Source organism: Aquila chrysaetos, chromosome 1 (genome assembly GCF_900496995.4).
Source record: "Aquila chrysaetos chrysaetos chromosome 1, bAquChr1.4, whole genome shotgun sequence".
Taxonomy (NCBI): domain Eukaryota; kingdom Metazoa; phylum Chordata; class Aves; order Accipitriformes; family Accipitridae; genus Aquila; species Aquila chrysaetos.
In genome coordinates, this window is record NC_044004.1 from 1,241,298 (window position 1) to 1,264,848 (window position 23,551).

General features: G+C 44.4%; 1 protein-coding gene across 8 annotated transcripts in view; it reads right to left on the reverse strand.

Moving 5' to 3' along the window:
- The window catches only part of EXOC6B (exocyst complex component 6B), a 310,232-nt gene that overhangs the window by 146,720 nt on the left and 139,961 nt on the right, over window positions 1-23,551 (reverse strand). For 7 of the 8 annotated variants that reach the window (XM_030017657.1, XM_030017649.1, XM_030017629.1 and 4 more), the window contains 2 exons: window positions 17,489-17,665; window positions 7,524-7,592 (listed from right to left, as the gene is read on the reverse strand). In XM_030017657.1, coding sequence (XP_029873517.1) covers window positions 7,524-7,592; window positions 17,489-17,665 — 246 coding nt within the window. The remainder of the gene's footprint in view (window positions 1-7,523; window positions 7,593-17,488; window positions 17,666-23,551) is intronic. The other variant, XM_030017639.1, reaches the window with a different exon arrangement.

A 23,551-nucleotide genomic window follows, 5' to 3' on the forward strand; every position in this document is an offset into this window, starting at 1 on the left:
ACCAAAGTCCTCTAAAGTCTCTTCCAGTCTAAATTATTATAAGTCTACAACCAGAGGATGAGAAAAGAATGGGAATGCTTGTTAGAGATTTCCCTTTCTGTTAGACTTGAGTTTTACCTTAGAAAACTCAATGCTCTTCAGGGAAATTCTTTGCAAATCAGTGCACTTCCGTCTCTATCACTTGTTATTTTTGAGATATCACCGCTTCTGGACACCACCACAAAGTTCTCCGCGGTAGCTGTGGCATTTTCCAAACATTCCTGGGACCCCCCTGAGCCTCAACACCCGGAAACAGAGCAAATCTTAGGAAGAGCCTTCCCACACTTACACAATACAAATACCACTTTTGCTCTTTGGGTCCTTCAGCCGACTATTCTGCACCACTCAAGGTGAACATCTCTTAACAAAATCAGTCCTGATCTTAGGGCTCTCTAGAACCAAAGATCCCATAGTAGTTAAAATACCATAAAAAAAAAGACACGCTCCCAACAAGCAGAAAAAGGTAAATGTTGCAATAAAGGCTGAAAAGATGATCTGAGGAACTACAGCACACTCAGCCTCGCTTCAGTCCCTAGGGAAGTCATGAGCCAAGTGCTCCTGGGGCACATTCCAGGAATATGGAGGAGAAGGGGACTGGGGACAACCAGCACATATTTAACACGGAAAAGTTATGCCAACAACCTGATTGCCTTCTATGAGTGCATGACAGGATTTATGGATGAAGGGAAAGCAGTGGGTGTCACTGATTTTAGCAAGGTTTTTGACATGCTTTTCCACAATATTCCTGTACCTAAATTCGGATGTCCCAGTCTGGATAAGTGATCAGCTGGATGGGTAAATAATTAGTGGGGTGGTCAGGTTCGGAGGGTGGTGATTAACAAGTTGTACCCTACAGGGGAGCTGGTAACAGGTGGGGAACCACAACGGGGTCTGTTCTGGGACCTGTCCTGCTTAACATCTTTATCAGTGACTTGGGAGGAGGCAACAGAGCATGCTCTCATGCGCTTTGCAGATGACACCAAACTGGGAGGAAAAGTCAATACACTCAAGAGCAGGGCCACCATCCCGAGAATCTCAACACACTGGAGGAATGGGCTGACAGGAATGATACCTGATGAATATAAGTAAGGAGAAATGCCAAGTCCTGCACCTGGGAGGGAAGAACCTCTTACAACAACACAGACTGGGGACTGACTGCCTGGGGAGCAGCTCTGTGGATAAGGACCAAGAGCCTTGGCAGACAGCAAGCTGAACACGGGCCAGCCGTCTGCCCTGGCAGCAGAGGCGGCCAACAGCCTCCTGGGCTGTATTAACAGGAGCCAAGCCAGTAGATTGAGGGAAGCGATTATCCCCCTCTACGCAGCACTCGTTAAGACTGTATGTATACACTGCATCCAGTTTTGGGCCTCCCAAATACAGGAAAGACACCAATAAACCAGAGCGAGTTCACTGGAGGCCACCAAGATGGTTGGGGCTGGAGCACTTGCCCCACAGTGGGAGGTTAATGGAGCTTGTTCACTCTGGTGGAGTGACTGCTTCAGGGGGACCCAACAGCCACCTTCAACACCTACAAGGAGGGCACGGAGCAGAACAGGTTGCCCTGAGAGGTTCTGCAGTCTTGGTCCTTGGAGGTTTTCAAGACCAGACTGGATAAAGCCCTGAGCAACCTGGTCTGATGTCAGAGCTGCCCCTACTTTGGGCAGGAGGTTGGACCAGAGACCTGCTGAGGTCCCATTCATCCTGAATGATTCAGTGAAATACTGAAGAGATGCAATATATTTCCCCTGATTAGGACTAACAGAGTTAGCCATTAAGAGTGGAATGGGAGTGAGTGAATCGGGATGAAACCAGCATTAAATGTAAAATATCAGTATATTTTCAGTGAGTAAGTGACTGTGCAGAGCTTTGCAAAGCCCTGGGAAAGCACGGCTGCTGTTCCTAACCTCAGGTGACAAGAAGTCTGCATCCGGGCTATTGTAGTAAACCTCCCTTTTTTTTTTCTCCCCCCTAACATGTCTGTTTTCCAAGCTGAATATTTTAAGAATCAAGGCTGCCTGTGATCATATCTAGCCAGCTTAGAATGAACACTGATTTCTTTGCTGCTTCTTTGATCGAAGCCAAGTGGTTTTCTCATGGGTAATAAGGTCACAGGGTTAAAAGAGCAATATGACAATTACAAAAGTTAAATCTATTGCCACTACAGACAGACACACTACCCAGGGTCCATTAGCACGTAGTACAGAATGGTTATCACAGGTCACTGACACCAGTTCACTCTAATGGCTTTTCCTGTGTCCTTATCAATCCAGTGCACAAAGTGTCTCACCCTCAGCCTTTCCCTATGATCTCAGTGCTGTGTTTATAGCTATCTAACTCCACCAGGCACCAGTGGGTCAGCCAAGTCAGCAGACAGTGAGATATGCCAGGACACAACGATGGGACAATCTGCAAAGTGTCTGAGATGAACAAGGAGTTACCAGAGACTTCGAGAAGGAAATTTTTTCCACTACCCGCCCCCCCCCCAAAAAAAAAAAGTTTTAAAGTTCCCAAGGACACGGAGGGAAAACTTTACAACTCTGATCTCCAAAATAGAAGTAAGCCACAGACTTTCCATGGTAGGGTTCGTGTTTCAGTATCAAATAAAAGAAACAACTAGTGTTACAAAGAGAAAAAAGAGATGTTTTCATATGAAAGAGAGGGTTGGGTAGCTCTTATTATTTGAATTGTGGTTCCTATAAGAGGCTTTCTCATCCCTTGAAAGAAGAACTTCAATTGTTTTGCCCTGTTACCAAAGAACAAACATTTTGGTGGGGATGCTGGAGCCCCCCCGAGAGAGGTGGGGAGGGGGCAGGAACGACCGGCTGCGTCACAGCCACCACCGGCAAGCAGATGAGCAACCAGCCTGCCAATTTATTAGCCCACAAAGGCAGAAAAACGAGCCTTAATGCAGGCAGCACAATCACTAGCACACTTCTAAGAGGAATAAAAAAAATACGATTTAAGTGGAGGGCTGGAGGGAGACTAATGATCCGCCGCCGGATTTGCAGCATCTCCCACTTCAAATGAAATCTGCTCGGCTTGGAGATACAAAGTGGTGTTTCCCATCCCCAGCCAAACAGTTCACCTCGAATCCCCACGCAGCTTCTGCAATCAAAACGTAGCAATTTTAACAATAAGCAAAAATAAACCCTAGTTTCTCCTCCTAAGGCCATGCTGACTCCGCACAGCTCAGAGATATAAAACATTATATTCTTCACTAAAATAGGCGAGCAAAAATGTACCAAGTGGACACAATCTACACACAACGCATGCATTTTAATACAGGAATTTAAAGATATTTCTACACTGATTATTTTTAGTGAAGTAGAGGGTATTATTTCTTTTACATTTTTTTACCTTTCCTAATGTATTTGGTGCATCAAAGCAGCTTTAGGGTTCAAGCGCCTAGGGTAAGAAGCAATACAGCAGATAAAAATGTCACTGGCGAGATACGACAAATTTATAGTAAATACCTGTCAACTGCTATTTATCTAAATTATCCAGCTCTGGGATTCTCCAGAAATACTTCATCAACTAGAAGGCAGCTACAGTTTTAAGCCTGTATTTACATCAGAATCTGCTCTCTTTTTTTTTTTTTTTTTTTTGGACACTTGTTCTTTACCCTAAAATGACCCCTTTGTAGCTCGGATCAAAGAGCTGGGAGTGTCAATACCAGTGTCTTCATGAACATGTTAAGAACCTCAAAGTAATTGGTAACCAATTAGCATAAAGCTAAAAAAAAAACGACCTAGCTAAGGCAAACCCTAAATGAGTACTAACAGGCAACAGCACTGGCTGAAGCAGGAGCTTAAGCGACTTAAATCACCGTCAGCTGCCTTTGAGACAACTTCTTGGGAGCACCCTCTGTGCAAACCACTCTGACTTTTTTTTGGCACCTTTTTTTTTTTTTTTAATTCCTTTCTGCTCTTCGTTCACTCTTTGCTTTCTGCCTTGCTACAGCTTACGGGAAACATGAAACAAAAACTGCTTTTCATTTTATGTTATGTAAAGCAAAGCAACTCCATGTCTTGGCCTTGAAATACAAGGCACCCAACAGCTGTTCAGATGCTCCAGCAGATAAACCATCTGGCCCAAACCTCACCTTTCCTAATTTATTTTGGATATCGATCAAAGCAACTCGAGCATTACATAGACTTTGGTCAAAGACAACATAAAAAGATAAAAACGTCAATGGCAAAATCACTTCACTGAAATATTCTTGTTTCTTCTTTATATAATAATATTACCATTTTCAACAAACTTCTCTATTAACTCAAGGAAAAGATATACCTGATATCAACAGCCTAGCAGCCTAACCACGCTGCAGATGAATGTCCTTAAATAGCACATCACTGCTGAACAGAAACTAAGTTGGGTTTAGTGTTTACGATCAGCTAAAACGAGACACGGACTTTGGCCAACTGACCAAGGAGACCAGGACAGGCCTCAAGACTCACATCTCCTGGCTCTCCTGCTGGCTCCCCCCGCTTAACCCTTTTATATGGTGCTCCTGGCATCTGAAGAACCACCATATCCATGGTTCCAGCCAGTCTTTTTTTCATTTTCTTAGGAAACGGACGGTACACATTCGTTTAATATTACCAGGATTCCCACCGAGACACTGAGGTCGTTCAGTGGTTATCGATTCATACCAACTTCAAACCAAACCTGTCATCTGAAAAGCCTTTTTCCATGCAATTCAGAGAGTATTTGCTGCATGCAGAAACCACAGGCAGGGTAAGGACTTGTTGTTCTAGGCACCGTTTAGGGACATAAACCCAAATCACGAAATCAAAGGGTTATTTGAGCAAAGAAGGGTTATCCGTGTGCACAACTCCAAGTATAATACACAAATACACTCCTGTGATGTTTTGTTCGGTATCTGCAGATATTCAAAGCCTCCCCTACGCCCATTTCTTCCTCAAGACACCGTCAGCCGGCCCGTTTCTCACAAGAAAAGGAATCGCCGATGAATAGTCCCATAAAGCATCCCACCAGAGCCTGTCCTCCCCGGAGCCGCCACCACGCCAAGGTCCAACTCTCAATTAACCCCCGCCTGACCTTCCTTCACTTTCTTTCCCCCTCCTCTGCCCTTCCTGAGAAAGTTCAGCGTTTCCTGGAAAAGTCTCCTCGCCTGTTTGATATTGTACTTCGCCTTGGTTGCTGAAGGAAGGATTTACAGGTGCCTGGCCCCCTCTGTAAGACCATGACCGAAGGCTGACCTCCCGTTACAATATGTGAACTTCTGCCCTGCTGATAAGGCTGGCAGATATGAGTAGGATTTTTCAAATAATCCTTTGGGAATTTATAAGCAGCACAGCCATAAAACTGAGGTGACTGGAAGGTCGATTTCACTAAAAATAATAAATATCTCAATGTTTATTCAACGTGGGCCTTTTTAACTGCAGGCCAAGCATTTAGATAACGCTATTGTAAATGACAAATATTAGGATTTTTTGGTAACTATTACATTATGATCCTTCCGTCTGACACTGATGTGGCTGTTTCCCTCGATGCTTGCTGGATCTCTGACATTGTTCAACCCAAGTTGGGCCTAGAAAGCCAGAGCAGGATTCAATCACAGGTCAGGAAAAGGGCAATTTTCTTTTCAGGAGCCTTTACTACGGTTAGTTACCTTTTTCTCTTGCTCCTGTCTCACTAACACACCTTCCTTAGACCCCTGCTATATATTTTTTCGCATTACTAGGGCTTCTGGCTGAATTAGAGGAGAGTAGGGGTAGAAGGATTGAATGATCTCAGCTCAGGATGGGGACAGAGGACGCTAACCCCTGCCATGAAACCCCTGCACCAGGTTTAACCTCACCATCACCAAGTCCACTGCACTGTTCCCACCTCCAGCAGAAGACAATCCCATGCAGATCCACCACAAAACGCCGGCCATGAAACCTGTCTTCTAGCAGCAACATTTCCCTAAAACGCTTCAGAGAACCAATTGATATTTCAGATTAAAAAGTAAAGCAACAAGACAACAACAAAGCCTCGGTGTAGAAACGAGACTATTTCAAATGTGCAAAACTGTTATGTCCACCATCGAAAGCTTGTCATCCTTTTCATAACAGCTTTATGTATAAATACACAATTAAATAAATACCCTTGCATTAAACAAATGCACGTAAGCTACACAAATAGGATTCCTAATCCTGTTTTCATTATACATATTCTTCACTGAAGTTTCTCCAAATAAAGTGATACTTTGAAATCCACAAAGCATTTCAGACCAGTTGTAATCTTCAATTAGCACACTCCCTGAACCGGGCTCCCAACACCAGGTTTGAGGAGGAGGTTTTTGTCCAAGATAAACAGAGTAACACATTTTGGGTAGGTTAACTTTTTCATTCCAATAAAATATCGTGGTAATGTAGCCAAATTACATAATTATTAACAGATGAGGGCACGAAAAGATTTTATATAAATGTTTTTAATGACAATTCTTTTCCTTTCGCAAATTCATTTGTATGTATTGCTGGAGAAACTGGCTTTAGAAGTGCCTTAAAAACAATTCTCTCTCAAGCCTGGCTCCACCGTGGAAAGGGAGGAAAGCTGCGAACAGAGTGCTCCTTTCATCTGCTGCCTGGGCTTCAGATTGCTCAACCACAGGAGAAGAGCCCTCTGAAAGCTCTCTCTCTCCTAACGATGTTAAAGAATGGATGCAAACAACACAGGTTCTTTGGGTCCGCAGATGCAAGGCTCGTATGCTGCTGGAGGCATCTTAGAAATTAAAAGTTGAAGGGTAAGCTACAAAGGGCATCTCATCTGCTCTCGTTAAATAAGTAAAAAAATCAATGCCTTACGTACTCATAGCGCCTAGGAGAAACTGCAGCTCATCTAGCAGCCTACATCCACAGAGATGGGAGTTCTCTTGAAAAGTTCTCAAGAACATGACACTGCTCGGAGTTACACTTTTTAGCCAATAACTAAACACCAACACAGAACAGTTTCAGTTTGGCCATATTTTTCAGTGCACGCAAAGCCTGTCAGGAAACTGGGAGTGATACAGTCAAATGGTGGATTTGGTGGGACTGCAGCAAATCTGCTCCTGTCAAACAATGTTTGAAGAGCGGCAAAGTTCTCCTAAGCGCAGCAAACAACACATTTTAAACCAATTTCCTCCCCACAACTCCTCCATTTACACTGAATAATGAAGCTACTGTGGTCAAAGAAGAATTCTTGGAGGAAAATTATATGACCAAGAAATATGTATATTATAAACCCAGGGTCTGCAATAGTTGGAGAAACTATCCCTTTGTATTTCTGTGGCTTGCATGAAGTAACTGTGAGCATCCATCCAGCACTGGCCTACTTTCTACTTCAGGTAACACACTTCCTAGCTAGGTGAACATTAATAAAATTTTTGCAACCACTTCCTTCCAGCAGCAGCGATGGAAGGAGCAGTACTCCATCGTCTTCTTTAAACCACAGTCCAGTGTCAGTGCCAGTCTTGCGGGCAGCACAGAGTTACTTACCAGGACAGAGTATATGTGCAGGCATCGGTACACCGGTGAGAAGTCCACCAGGTCCTGGGCTCCAGGCACCTAAAAGACAACAGGAGATCAGCGTGAAATGTGCAGAACAAGTATAGGTAAGTGCAACTCCAATATATTACATACAGGTAAGTGCAACTCAGATACATGCAAGTCCAACAGAGCAACACCAAGATTTCAGGTAGGTAACAATTAAAGTGAATATTGGGATCTACCTATATCTGACTATACATTTCTTAAACTTTCTTAAAGTAGGGAAATTTCATGTAATATTGCTCTCACTTCATTTACAGTCCCCTAGGAAATCCCATTGCAGCATTTTGGCCCTCTGTTAGCCAGCTCAACAGAGATTTAATTTTGAACATAGGCTTAAATACAAGTTCAAGCATCCTGGCACAAGCCGTTCTGGTACTTATGCAACGGGGGGGGGGGGGGGGGGGAACGGGGGACGGACACGGACGGGACACACGACCAAACCCAACTTATTCTCTAGATTTCTAGTTTGATTTCTTTAAAAGCACAAATTCTATTTTATTTTTTATTTTTTTTCTTAAAAGGCACACGCCACACAGACTCCACCACCTTTCAACAACATAGTGAGTCTTGCACAGGGACAAGGAAGCGCATTTTTGAAGGGTGGGACAGAAAGAGGGAGGGTGAGAGGAAAGATCAGAGAAGAAATTTGCATACAAGAAGCTTGTGTCCTTTGGATATGTTGAAGCCAGCACAGCATTAAGCTTGTTGGCCGAGGCATAAAGCTAAGGCAACCGTCCTTCTCCCCCAAAATCCAGAGAGAAGGGGTGTGTTCTGTTGACATGTGGTGGAAAAAAGGGGAAAAAGATGAAAGGGACCAATGGACAGGCCTGGGAAACATGTTTATTTTATATATTTTTAATTATGCTTAAGAGGCATTTCTGCTAAAAAGGAGGTAGGATGAAGAAGAGAGAAGTTTCTAGCTGGATGAGGGTATGCAAGCCTCAACCAACACTGCCCAAAGCGCCTGGGGCGAGTGGTCCTCCTCATCTAAAGCAGTGGCTTCAAGCAGGGGAGTGCAGAAATTATGGGCTGGAAAGGGAAAACAGGGGATTTTGTTAAATAGCTTCCTGTATAATGTGGAACAGGAGCTGTTAAAGAATCTCCTCCATGCAAAGAAACTCAGTCCTCAGCGCTACATAGGTTCTTGGTTAGAGCCGAAACGATGAAAGAAGCTACAGAGACAGACAGAGCAGCAACACACGGCGTGCGAGCATCCCATCCCGCACCACCGGCATCGCTTCGAGACCCCCAAAAACTTGACAGTCCCAACATGGTGGTGCAGGGAGGGGAAGCAGCCAGCTCATCGGGAACAAGGCAGCAAAAAGTATTACTGGGGTACGGCATGAGCCTGCTCATCCCTCTCGCTGGGCTTTCCACCCCTCCCTTGCACCGGGCACTCCATCGTGCCATTTGAGCAGCTCTTACAGACGGGTAAGGTTGGCTCACCGGGAAGGAGGAAGGTTTCCAAGCGAGGGATGGGGTTGGCATCGCCTGGGTGACCCTTTCCACACTGAACCTGGCTATTCAACATGCCCCAGCAGAAGCGTTACAGCCGAACCGAGGGCAAGCAGCTGTGAAACACAGCTCACCAGTCTCACTCACATCTCTTGCTTTTACCTTTTATAAGACCATAATTGACAACTGCAAACACTAGGCAGCAGTTTTATTGTGTTAATGCCAATTTTATCATGCCTTCCTGGTCATTTATTTTCCATTTGCAGTCCCCCAGGCCCCCTAATCTCCCTAAATAGCTCCCAAATCCAGATTTCAGCTAGTTTGCGGACTCCTCGGGACACAGGTTTTGCCTTGCTGTATTCCTCCAGCATTAAGCGCAATTGGTCTCCAGTTGGTAAAACAGTAAAACACTTCTGGCTCAGATATCCCCGATTGCAAAACTGCTGGAGATGGCTAAAGCAGACAGGGAAGTATCGGTACTCGCTCGACCCAGCCATCCTCCGGCGACCACCATCAGTGTGGGGAAGCTGGACTGGATGGACCCGAGTCCACCCCATGTTTTTCCAAGGGAGGAGAAATCTGTCATCCCTTCACAACATCATCAAAGCAGGCAATGTTTTCCTATGAATTTGAATTCAGGATCAAACGGTTTTGCTCCTCTTGGATTTGGGGCACTAGTTGAACATGGTCCACAGAGAAATATTTCTGATAAAGATTTGTGAAATCAGGGTATTGCCAAAAACAGAGTTTACTCCCCCAGAGAAATTCTTTCAAAGCAGACTGCAACATTTTCACAGTCTCTGATCTTCTGCAAAAACTTTTAAGCCCACACACACACACTCACAAAAAAAATATGCTGGACTATTCTGCAGAGTTAACATCTCCGAGACATTAATAGCTTTAAAATTGCTAATCTAGGTAGAACACTATCAGACATGGAAGCGCAAGTCCTGGATCACAAGAAAGCTTTTTGCAAACAGAAAGACATGCACCCAAAAAACTTGCTAGGATTTTATGCAGGGTATAAACCTACAATATATTTTAAGGAAAAAGAACAGACCACGTGTTCTGCATATAGCCATAGCCCTACAACAGAAGAAATAATAATCCTATCGTTTGAAATCTTTCCAGACTAACCAGTATAGGCCTCTGAATATATAGAATGTATGAAATTATCTCTGTGGCTAGTTTAACATGTTGCACAATTTAAACATATCTAATCTTTACATATTTAGATATTTATCTAATATTTAGGCATATATAAAGATTCAGGCATGGCACATCCCCTTTAGCAGTGACTGGATTTTCTTAGCCAAAGCTGCACTACCAGTGTTCAAAAAAATAAATAAATCTCTGATTTTTGAAACTTGACGATGAAATGAGAACTAGAGCTGCCTCAACAACAGGACTGATTACTCCCCTGACATCTCCCCTTCAGCCTAATCTTTTTTTTTTTTTTTTGATTTGCAGAACAAAGAATTTATTCATCTTCTCCAAAATTTTCCCAGTCCACGAAACATCAGCTTCACAAACCTCAATCCCAAATCCTGCATCCAGCACGTTCCTGGTGCTGGGAGCAGAGGCAGACCTGTCAGTCTCTGTAAACAGCCAAACCCTCTCTTTTTGCAAGAACATTTTCAGTCGGGTTAAACGCCGACTGTAGCAAATTTAACCCATGGAAGCCAAGTTTTCAATAGAAATGTTCAACTGTAGCTGCCACCAACACAAGGCTGGTCCAGAGTTAAGGGATGCTCTGGTCTGACTTCAGAAAATTCACGATACTATGGCTTAAATCTCTGATCCTTCTTAGTTTTTGATGTAAAGACATGACACAGGCACAGACAGATTCACCCTTCTTTCAGTGAGGGAAAAAACCTCCAGACTTAAACACCAGGAATTCAAGAGAGGTGTTTTATGAACCATCTCACAGGCCCATTGATTGACGTACATGGATGAGCTGGTGCAGAGGAACACGAGCACACGCGACACTGCACCCACAAAGGCTCAAGGCCACCGGAGGACACTGAACCCACTGGGTGTCTTCATGTGATACACTGCAGAAAGCATCCATTCCCCTTACGGAGTAAAACTCCGCTGCTGGAACTAGTGTTGGTTCTGCACCGCATCCAGCTCTGGAGCCCGCAGTACAACACAGACATGGACCTGTTGGAGCGGGTCCAGAGGAGGGACACGAAGATGATCAGAGGGCTGGAACACCTCTGCTATGAGAACAGGCTGAGAGAGTTGGGGTTGTTCAGCCCGGAGAAGAGAAGGCTCCGGGGAGACCTTATTGTGGCCTTTCAGTACTTAAAGAGGGCTTATAAGAAAGATGGGGACAGACTTTTTAGTAGGGCCTGTAGTGAGAGGACAAGGGATAATGGTTTTAAACTAAAAGAGGGTAGATTGAGACTAGATATAAGGACGAAATTTTTTACAATGAGGGTGGTGAAACCCTGGCACAGGTTGCCCAGAGAGGTGGTCGATGCCCCATCCCTGGAATAATTCAAGGTCAGGCTGGACGGGGCTCTGAGCAACCTGATCGAGTTGAAGATGTCCCTGCTCATTGCAGGGGGGTTAGACTAGGTGACCTTTAAAGGTCCCTTCCAACCCAAAGGATTCTATGATTCAACTAATCACATCTAACCTCTTTGGGTACCAGCAGCTGGGAAGCACTTTATATTCCACGCTGAATGGAGGTACAGAACAAACTGTGCTGTAAATTTGCTACATCTTGTGTGGTCTTGGTGTCCTTCGACTGCTCCAGTGTGTCCCGTGCTTAACCTTAGGGGAAAAAAATAATTGTATTTGTACAGTCAAGAGGATGCTCAGGATACTGTAATACTGGAAGTGGCCAGATGGTCCTGCAGACTAACTGATCTCACCCTGGCTCACGTTATAGACAACAGGCAGACAGCTTTGTCTGGAAATAGAGAGGTTTTTCTTGGTGTCCAAGATATTTCTTGCATAACTACTAGTGGAAGGAAACAAAAGGTGGAGGCTGATAGCATCTAACAAAGCCATTTATCAGGGAAAGTCAAGAGAGATCCCTGGGGTCCCTGCTCTAGCTCCCACAACTTAGTAAGAAATCTATTACACTCACTTGAGAATTACAACTTATTCTTACGGCCAGGTCAACCTGAAGGAACGCCAGAAGCATGATGAATTTTTGGCTACACCTCACACCTGCTGATGTCCTGAGTGCCAAACTCCTTCTCCAAATAGAAAACCGTCTGGAATTTGTTGATTTGTTCTTCAAAGACAGTTGAGTGGCTGTTATTCTGAAGTGTGATGTCCTTCCTTAGAACTTCCTGCCTCTCACAAAGGAGCACCAGGGAGTCCAATTCGACCCAACCACTTCACAGACACCTGACCAGCCTTTTTTGAGGACAAGAAGAAAGGAGGCACAATGCAGGCGAGTTTGTCCTGCCGTATTCAACAAGAACGCAGAAGAAAAATCACTGAAAATGAGAAGAATCTGGATGAGCTTTGTAGTTTTCTGGATGCTTTTTACTACAAAGGGAACAGCTGGAACAAACTGAACAGACTGTGGAGCTACTCATTGTGAAACGCAAATTCTCCTTCTGCAACTTGACATTCATAAAAACCTGAATTTGAGCCTTCTCCCAGCTCGCTTTACAGCTGTGCCCACTCCCTCACTCTGATTGTAGTGGGAGCTTCTGCAGCTCAGTGAAGCATCTGTACTTAAGTGGGACAAGTCTGTACCATGATGTCTCCAAACTGGAGAACGCTAATGGAGTGGAGAACAACATCTTGTATTTGTCCTCTTGAATGCAGCTGGCAGAGCTCTCTGACACTACTCCAAGGGAGAGAATGATCTACACTGGAATACATACAACAGTATAAGCAAAACCCTTCTGTTCTTTCTTCCCTTTCAAAGCCTTTCCTGTAAATTTTGCTGCAGGGATGAAGGGATTGCTGTGTATGGGTGAGGAATCACGGGATCTCCAAAACAGTTCATCCTAGGTGGAGAACTCCGTAACACAGCCTGCTGAAAGGTCTCAGATATTTCCTAGAGGAAAAAAAAATATATACATATCAACCCCACTTTTTCCAGCCTACGGACCAGGATCAGGAGCTCTCCTGTCTAAACTTAATCAGAAACACCTAGGACCATCCTGTTTTCAATTCTGAGGAGGAGTGGGTGTAAGGTGCCCTTCATTCTTCCCTTTCCATCTTCAACCAGTCTTCACTGGCTGTCTTCCAAATAGAAACCTGCAGTTACCAGTTGGTTTTATTAGCTGTGACAAGTCAAGAGCAAGAGCTACCAGTGCAGTCTCTGAATGCTCCAAGATCATTTCTTTACTTGTCTACTGACTTGATTCTAACAAGGGTCTGTCTTTTCTTTCTCCAGGTTTTCTTGTTAGCAGTATTCTGTACATTCTTGAGAAGTGTAAGCCTCAGCAATCTTGGTGAGGGCCAGAGCATAGCAAACGACACGTGCCCACTTGTTGCAGTACTGTCCCTCTAAGCCCAGAAAGCCTTCTCCATTGTTCCAGGACATGGGGGATGTGCAGGAAACGAGATGCACTTCACTTGCACTCAGGACACTTAATACTAACAATTTTAAGCAATAAGGATTAATTTTGGAGACTCAAATTCTGTATTAATAGTATTCTAACTCTCCCTCTTTGTCACTGCACAAAGCAGATAATCAGAAGGAAAGAGTCACACGAGAAGATGAAAAGCTAGGAATGAACCCGTCAACCACGAAAAACAATTTTGCAGTTGGCCTGTAACATTAGAGAACCCTTACCAAAGAATGTCCCATTAACATTTGACAAACTGTACTGGTTTTGGCTAGGATGGTGTTCATTTTGTTCATTACAGCCCATATGGTGCTGTGGTTTAGATGTGTGACCAAAACAGTGTTGATAACACACTATTAGCTATTGCTAAACAGTACTTACACAGCATGAAGACCTTTCTCTGTTTCTCACTCTGCATGCCCCCAGCAAGCAGGCTGGGGCTGCACAAGAGGATGGGAGGGGACACAGCTGGGACAGCTGACCCAAACTGACCAAAGAAATATTCCATACCATGTAACATCATGCTCAGCAATAAAACTGGGGTAAAGGGGGTAGATTTTTTCAAAAGTAGCCGTTGCCCGGACACTGGCTGGGCATTGGTCTGCTCCTGGGAGTTGGTGAGTGATTGCTTTTGCATCACTTGGTGGGGTTTTTTCCCTTCACTTATTAAACTGTCTTTACCTTGACCCATGAGTTTTCTCACTTTTATCCTTCACATTGTCTCCCCAATTCTTCTGAGGGGCAGGGGGTGAGTGAGCAACTGGGTGAGGGCTTAGCCTCTGGCCAAGGTCAACTCACTACACACTCATAGAATAGAATCACAGAATCATTCAGGCTGGAAAGGACCTTTAAAATCAAGTCCAACCGTAAACTTAACAATATCAGGTCTACCACTAAACCATGTCCCTAAGCACCACATCTACACATCTTTCAAATACCTCCAGGGATGGAGACCCAACCACTTCCCTGGGCAGCCTGTTCCAATGCTTGACAACCCTTTCAGTGAAGGAATTTTTCCTAATATTCAATCTAAACCTCCCCTGGAGAAACTTGAGGCCGTTTCCTCTTGTCCTATTGCTTGTTACCTGGGAGAAGAGACAGACACCCACCTCACTACAACCTCCTTTCAGGTAGTTGTAGAGAGCGATAAGGTCTCCCCTCAGCCTCCTTTTCTCCAGGTTAAACAAACCCAGCTCCCTCAGCCGCTCCTCATGAGACTTGTGCTCTAGACCCTTTACCAGCTTCGTTGCCCTTCTCTGGACACGCTCCAGCCCCTCAATGTCTTTCTCGCAGTGAGGGGCCCAAAACTGAACACAGGACTTGAGGTGCGGCCTCACCAGTGCCGAGTACAGGGGGGCGATCCCTGCCCTGCTCCTGCCGGCCACACTATTTCTGATACAAGCCAGGATGCCGTTGGCCTTCTTGGCCACCTGGGCACGCTGCTGGCTCACGTTCAGCCGGCTGTCAACCAGCACCCCCGGGTCTTTCTCTGCCAGGCAGCTTTCCAGCCACTCTTCCCCAAGCCTGTAGCGTTGCACTGGGTTGTTGTGACCCAAGTGCAGGACCCGGGACTCAGCCTTGTTGAACCTCGTACAACTGGCCTCGGCCCATCGATCCAGCCTGTCCAGATCCCTCTGTAGAGCCTTCCTATCCTCGAGCAGATCAACACTCCCACCCAGCTTGGTGTCATCTGCAAACTTACTGAGGGTGCACTCGATCCCCTCGTCCAAATCATTGATGATATTAAACAGAACTGGCCCCAATACTGAGCACTGGGGAACACCGCTTGTGTGACCGGCCACCAACTGGATTTAACTACATTCACCACAACTCTCTGGGCTCGGCCATCCAGCCAGTTTTTTACCCAGCAAAGAGTACACCCGTCCAAGCCACGAGCAGTCGGTTTCTCCAGGAGAACGCTGTGGGAAACGGTGTCACAGGCTTTGCTAAAGTCCAGGTAAACAACATCCACAGCCTTCAGACGTGGTCTTCAGCCACACACGGCGCTCCCTCAGATTTAACGGCTCCGTTTCCGGATGACAGATCTATTTGTACTAACAAACAAATCATTTTTATTTCACAAAAAAAAAAAAAAAAAAAAAAAAAGGAAAAGACCCCCCAGGAGGCAGGAATGTGGGGAAGAGCTAAAACCTCGTGGGTAAACGAGGCAGAGAGGTCTTCGCAGGAGACCTTCCCCCTCCGTGCTCCGTTTCATCACCACGGACAGCGGCCGCTGCCCCGGCCCCCCCCCCCGCCGCCTCCCACCGGCGGCCAGGTCATCCCCACCGCAAGTTCCCTCCCGTACCGCTGCCAGCCTGGCTTCAAAGACACCCAGAGATGGGATTTCATCTGCCTCCAGATGAGTCAATTCCGTTCATCAAACGACTGGCGAGATTTGTCCCAGCAGCGCTATACAAATTATTGTCTTCAAACTCTTCCCTCCTTATTGTTTGCCTTATACTCTTCCTCATACCTTTCAATTCTAACTGAAATTCAACTCTAAGTTCTAATTCTAATTCATTCAAACTTTGCGTACAACACAAGTACCGCCACGTTTCACACTGCCACTTGGTTTTGCAAGAACCCGCGCCACAGCAAGCGAGAGATTTCAAGAGTGAGATGGAACAAGAACTATTGAAGGACCAGATTTTTATTTTTTAACACGGAAATACCAAAATAGATCTATTCAAATCAATGTTTGTTTTCAAAAAACGTGCCCTTCCCACTCATTTTTCTTTTGTTTAACTTCTGCTCTATTTCCATTTTGATGTAGGAGTAAATAGCCCACCCAGATGGTTTCGGCGCAGCGTGAGGGCTCTGGGTCATACGCTACAGTTTGGTCCCTGTGAAGTAAGTGGTGAGCTCCTCGGTCTGCCTTGGAAGTGTACCAGAGATGAAGAAGAGAGAATTGAACTGCAGGGAAAAAGGCAGAACACGAGCACAGAACCACTTGAGCAACCCACACTATTCTAAACTTTAGAAACTTGTTATTAATCTTTTAATCCTCTTCTCTGGCTGGTCATGGACTGTCAAGTTCAGGGCAATAAATACTACCCCATTCAGTTACGGGTTGTAGCTGAAAATATCATTCTCTTGACATAACAGAGGCTTCAGCAATAAGAGAAAAAGCATCCAGCGTGGCAGATAAAACTTGCCAAAAGGTCCAACCCAAGACTGCATCACAACAAATTAAGAACACATCAAAAAGCTCAACACCTCATGACCTGCACTCCAAGTAGGTATCTCCAAGCTGCCTTTCCTGAAACACAGAGGGACAGGGCTCTCCCACATTTTATGCGCCACAAATCCAAGATGTCCCACTGCATGCACTATCCTCTAGAGCAGGGAGGAAAGAAGAACCAACACTATCAGCGAGGTTATGTTTTGTGGTTAACAAAAACAACAGACTGATAGTCTGAGGAAGCAGCAGCAGAACGGGAGACAAGAAGAAGGGAGCACATCAAGGAATTAAAAACTGCATTTAAAAAAATTCTGCAATCTTTTTCAACACAAAGTATGTCTCTGCCACCAAGACACTTGTCCCACAGAAAAGGCCAAGTATCTCATGCGCTACGCAGCAACTTATCTTTTTTCAAATGAAGGATAGATACCAAACTGCCTTCCCAAGTAAGCACAGAAGTGCAACCCTTGGGCTGGGGGACAGAAGACGTGGGCTGTTCAGTTCTCATACAATACTTGGCCCTTCTGCTGAGCCTGCCAACGAGAATAGGGACAATAGTGCAAATTAACCCAATACTGAAACACACCCCATGTTCTATAGCTTATTCTGCATCTTTATGACATGCTGCATGGCAACATGAAAGACTGAGTGAGGTGCAAACACTGTTTGAGACAACACTGATCACCCCCAAACTGTCCAGTCTCCTGGATTTGATGTTATACAGTTACCTCTTCATCCTCATCCTCATCTTCAACATCCAGGATACCAGAATCTTGCTCAGACATGGGGCTAGTGTTTTTTACCTCCACATCTGAGCTTGCGCAGACTTCTTTCTTGGACTTCTTCCCCCCGCTTATTCTGGGATGCTGTGATACAATATTGTCCAGGTTTCTTTGCTGCTGTGCCTAGAAAAAAAGCAGATTTCACCTTTTACAATAGCATCCTCGGATTTTTAATTTTTTTTCAGCCAAAAGATGCAATCAGTCATGAAATACGACAAATGAGACAAAATAAAACACACACTTAATTGAACTTAGAAATGTTATGTTTTTCCTAACCCAGATATTCCAAAGAAACCATTCCAGGGATTATGCAACAATACAAACAATATTCTGACTCTTCACAAATCAAAATGCCAAACCCATCATACTGCCATATTGATCTATTTACAGCACAGATGCAGAAATATTAGCCCATAGGCCATGTGGTGACTGTCACAGGCTAAATTAAAGGACGTACTTAACTGTTGGATTTGTTCCTCTTTTCAACCCATGTCAGCACAAAACATTCCACATCTGGACCCCAGAGGTTCCTGAAAGCATTTTTGTGGTACCCCAGGAGAGCTTAATTGTACATTGCTGATGTACAGAATGAGCTGTAAAAGGTATTGAACAAAAATTCGCTCGCTGGGAGAAGCGCCACGATTCAGGGAGCAAAACACATGAACTCGGTGGTGCTCCCTCGAACCGCTCTTGATACCTATTCCTGAGGCTTTGGGGTTTCTTTGCAGCAGAGGTCAATGCCTGTGCTCTGCTGCAAAAACTCACTTGGTTTCCTCATTGTTACCAGACACAATATTTGACAGGAAAAATGGTTTAGCCCCAATTGTTTGAAAGACTTGACCAAGAACTTAAAACTGCAGGGGAAGGGCAGAATGGCACAGAGACACTGTTGTCACCACAAGTGCCAAATGATGGCCAAAACAAGGGGGAAAAGGCCAAGCCAACGGATGCGGTGGTTTTGCACATGTGGGCTTCGCCTCTGGAGTAACTAGAACCTAAACACTATGAAAACCTGAAATTTATATGGATATTATCACACAGATTTATAGGATCCCTCCTGTATTTTTCTATAATTTTTTTTATATATAAAAAGAAAGGTATATGGGAATCATCCAGATGTCCTTTTGAAAGCATTATTTTAGCTGGTATGTTTCTTTTTTTAAAAAGACTGAGTTATATATATATTTCAGTTATTAATATAAACTCTATTTCTAGCAACTACTTGTACAACCCGAATCAAACCTGCACCCGTGTATTTTATTGCTCCCCTACAACAGGAGACAAACGAGGTGGCGAAAGGCGATCATCCCCTGCCCCATGCTAATGTGACAGCCTGGCTTTAGAAGGAAGAAAGAACACTAGAAACGGTATTGTAGATACGGTTGTCAGTGAAACCAACTGTGCTAGAAAACAATGGAAAATTAAAACAAGTGGAACCTATAAAAAACCAAAAGAAAACTAATGACTTCTGCTACCCGAACTGCAGAAAGTAGAAAGCTCTATCCAGAGCGCAAACCTTCAAAATTATTTCCTTTTAAACACTTAAAAGTATTAATATCACACAAAAATAATTTATGAGCAAGTTTTATTTTTACAGCCTCTCTCAGCTCAACTCCCTTTTGAATCCCTCCTTGGGAAGAAAGACTCCATGAGAGACCGATTACTTGTGTAGTTTCTAGATCTGAAGAATATTAAAACCCAAGCACGGCACGGATATCTCAACCCTTGCAAAATCCAGTGGGCTCTACTGTTGTGTAAGGCAAAGTGCCCTTCACACTGTGCACATACAGTCGGCTTCATCTTAATTGCCAAACATGGCAATTGATAATTAAATTAAATATACATAGCTGACACTGGACGTGGTTGCACCAGGAATTAGAGCTAAACCTTACATGACGAGCAGCCCTGTGCTATGCCATAGCACAATCTTGACCTCTAGTGGTTGGAAAGCAGTAGTATCCTTGATGTTTAGTACAAGTGCTCCTACAAGAGAAGTAATGGCTGAGCAAGGGGACTACCAACCAAGCTTATTAAAAAGATCTCTTAAGGGATGAGTCTCAACAATAGGGATTTTTGCAACAGCCACAGGAAAAGGTCCATGTGAGCACTGCTGAAGACAAATTTTGCTAGCAACGTCAATACTTGAAGCAGTTGGGGGAGAAGTGGTATTTTTTGCATTAGAAATCTCGAACTTCAGAGGCTCAACTCTATAGAAAGACATTGCAACATCATATAAAGAGAATTAGGACTTCAAAAAGGGGAGTGAGCGTTTGGTCCTTCTGAAGCCCACACAACAAAGAGATTCGCGGCTCGATTCCACTCTCAGATACGCCCATGTATGACATAAGTTACTCAACTGAAGGGTAATGAAGTTATAACACTGAATCCACTGTAAATTACACCAAAAGCAAGCCCACTGTACTCATTAAAATCTCTCAAATTTATGTAATCTTTTTTCCTCTAGAAAGGGAAGAAATCAAAGAATGGGAAAATGCAAAGTTTTGGATAAAACATTGTGCTTGAAACGGATCATTAAACAGGGCGTAGCAAGATCACAGCAGAAAAAGTGGTCATGGGAGAGGAAAAATGTGGGCTAACAAGCTGAAGGATACTGCCGCTAGCTCTGAACTTCACTGACGAAGCCCTAAGCGTGCAACATTCAGCTTTTTAGGCTGAACACAGAATTAGTCTCAACAGAGGACCTTGTGGACATGTTCTCAGAGGACACATTATCTTGGTCCCCCATCTCTTTTCAAACTAGAAGTATTAATGTCATCCTTCAGCTTCAGCTATGCTCACAAGAGAACTACAATAGTACATGACATCTATTGCCCAGATGACAATATTGCTAAGATCCAAATCAAATATTGACAAGACCTGATAAATATTGGTATCAATAAAACCCCAAAGTCAAGAAAGTCTGTGCTTCTAGATAAAGGCATCGCTCTAGGCCAAGGAGTTCAACATCCAAATTCAAACACCACGCTTTGCATTTTGCATACTTTTAATGCAAATGAACTAAAGTTTATCAAAAGAAGAATTTTGACCTGAATTAAAGTCCAGGGACCTACTGGGAAAAAGAAAAAAAAGGGGGGGGGGGGGGGGGGGGGGGGAAGTATGTCCCACCTCCCAGAGATCCACAAAAAGCAGCCAGAGAGGTGCTCCCAAAGGCACAAAAGCTTTGCAGTCCACCAAGAGCAATTTTTACCTTTAGGAATTTGGAGGGGAGGAATTCTAAATTGGAGGAGACTTTCCAGGGATTTCTACCTTAAAGACAGACAAATAGCCCCAAAGTAAGCCAGTCAATGTTTATTCCCTTCCAGCACACCGGTGCACATCACAGCACGTCACCCCCATCTCACACAGCCGCTGCTCCATCGCCGCACGATGGGTGCAGCCCATCAATAGCCAGCTGGGAGTCCCAGGAGTCGGCGCGATACGAGCAGAGCCCATAACCTAGGTGTTACGCTGGAATGACACAACGTACACGCCAGAAAAAATAGTAATTGCTTTTCCATTAACAGGAGGGCATTTCCCCCACCCCCACTCTTGGCAGGAAACAATCTGGACTGAAGTGACCTATAAGTGAGAAATATCAAATTTTCTTTAACTTCAGCAACCTTGGGTGAAGTCACCGAGGTTTCAGTTTCACCTTGAGAGAAAGAAAGACCTGGGGAGAGGCCCAGAGGAAGCAACTAAGGAGAAATTTGGGCTTAACCGCCAAGGAACTCCCCGCTCTTACCCCCATCTCGTTACCCGCACCTTCCCGGGCTGGGGGTGCAGCAGAACAACTCTGCAATATATTTGACGTAGCACATAAAGCATGAAAAATGACCTGCAGAGCAGGCACATTTGGATTTTAATGTTCTGTTTCACATAAAGGCATCTGTAGGGAGCCCAATGAAGAGGCACACTTTAGAAACCACATCAAAGTGCAGGCGACACTCCAGCGTGCCCTCTGAAAACGGAGGGACCTGGGGCTATGGGGGAGGCGAAAAGCCCTCAAGGGACAAAAATCAAATAAAAAATCCCCTTACCTTTTGGTGTGGTTTACATGAAAGCAAGTGCATTTTTGTATTATTCTGTAAAATTGCCTCTATTATACAAGACTATCAATCTCTTGACTCTCTGCTTAATGTGACGATAAAAAAAAAGGTAAGAAACCAAATGTCTGTTCATAGCTAACATTACATTTAGCAATAACACACAAAGCGTTTCGTTCACGTAGCTGAAACTCCCTCCAAGCACAGCTACTTTCTTCATCCACGTGATAAGCACAGCCGTCTGGCAGCCTCCTTGCAGCACAGGAACACCCTATGCCGCTCTGACACGGCAGAAATCCCAGTCTCCCTGACAGCAACGCTATTTCCAGGCTGGTTGACAGAAGAAGCAAAGGCAGCTTTCCATCCCCGGGTTCAGGTTTAGGTCAGTGACCTACGTTTGCTGTTGTAACTGGACTGAGGTTGGCCATCGGGCAGTCCAGGAGACCTCCATCTCCACAGCTGAGAAGCTGGTAAGTTTTGTTGGCTGCATGCAACCAGAAGAATCGATCCCTTTTGCTGTTGTTCCTTGAGAAACAGAGAATCAAAGGAACAAGGGGAAAAAAAAGCACTTCTACCTTTATTACATGCTTTCTCTCTCCCAGTCATCTGCTTCTTTTATGTTACCTGTATGCCACTTTGCCAAGTGCTCAACCTTGCAGGACATGGCTTTGGGGTTCTTCCCCTTGAGCTTGTCATACAACAGTCCTAAATACAAGTCCTCAATACTTTCCAGTCCACCCTGCAAGCTTTGGAGCAGCAACTCTACCTTCACCACCCATTGCAACTCAACCAAGCCAACCCAACCAGCCAAGCACACAGACCCAACATTCTGCATGAGAAATTAAATGTATTGGCTTAAAGCACTAGTGACAAGTAGTAGTTGAATTTTTCATAGTTGAATTTTTCAAAGTAACTTGACTGCTTGTGATCAAGCAAACGCGGCCCCAAACCTGCAACCCCAACCTGCATAGTGAAGATGGGGAATGACACGGAGTAGGAAAGCAGGTCATGGACTCCTCCAGGCCCTGCCTACAACAGCCATACCCATCGTAAGGGAAAGTTTTTATACCACCTACACAGGGAACAAGCTCCTTTAAAACTCAAATAGCTTTTTATAGGGTTTTTATAACTTCGCCTTGTTTTCTGCATTGGTTTGCCAATGTTGACGGCGAGCGCGTCTTACCTCCCATCACCTCCACCCACCAATGAACTGACAATATTTACTTTTTAGAAGAATCTAATTAGCTCTTTCCTGATGAGACAGTAGATAAGGCAGAGCAAAAAAAAAAGAGGTTTTATGATTTAAAGGGAATGAAGTACCGCTGTGGTTAGCTTTAGTGGTTTTGATTAGTTACTGCACATTTGCCACTGCGATTGTTTTATAGACCCCTCTAATGGGCTGAGACACAAAACTTTAAAATATCGTTTCCCAATATCCCTAGGAATGGGATACATATTCCTTAAACAATATTACAAAAAAAGCAGACTGGCTACAGGGGAAGAAAAAAAAGAAAGTTAATAAAAAATGACAGTAGGGCTGGCTCCCCGCCAAAGACCCATTCGAAAGTTATAAAATCCCCCTCCGATCAGATAAAAGCACGGATTATTATTGCAAGGTGTAAACTCAACACACTGACACAGCTTCTGGTTTGAGTTTCAACAAAAAGCCCGTCGCTTGTCAAGATGATAAGAGTTTTTGCCTATCTGCTTTCTCGGTGTTAACTGGTTATCAGAGAAAACAATTTGTCGGAGGTTTGTCTGACAAAGTTCGCCATCAGCACAGGAAACGAGGCCCAAGAACATGATTTTTTTAACTCAATTCCTGGTCATTAAAAAAAAATAAGTTCAGAAACGCAGCATTCAACAAGTTTGCTCTCCCCAACACCCTGCACGGATTTGCTTCAACCTCCCGCTCTTCCTTCCCTAAAAATGACTCTTCCACCTCAGCCCACCCGATGTTAAAATC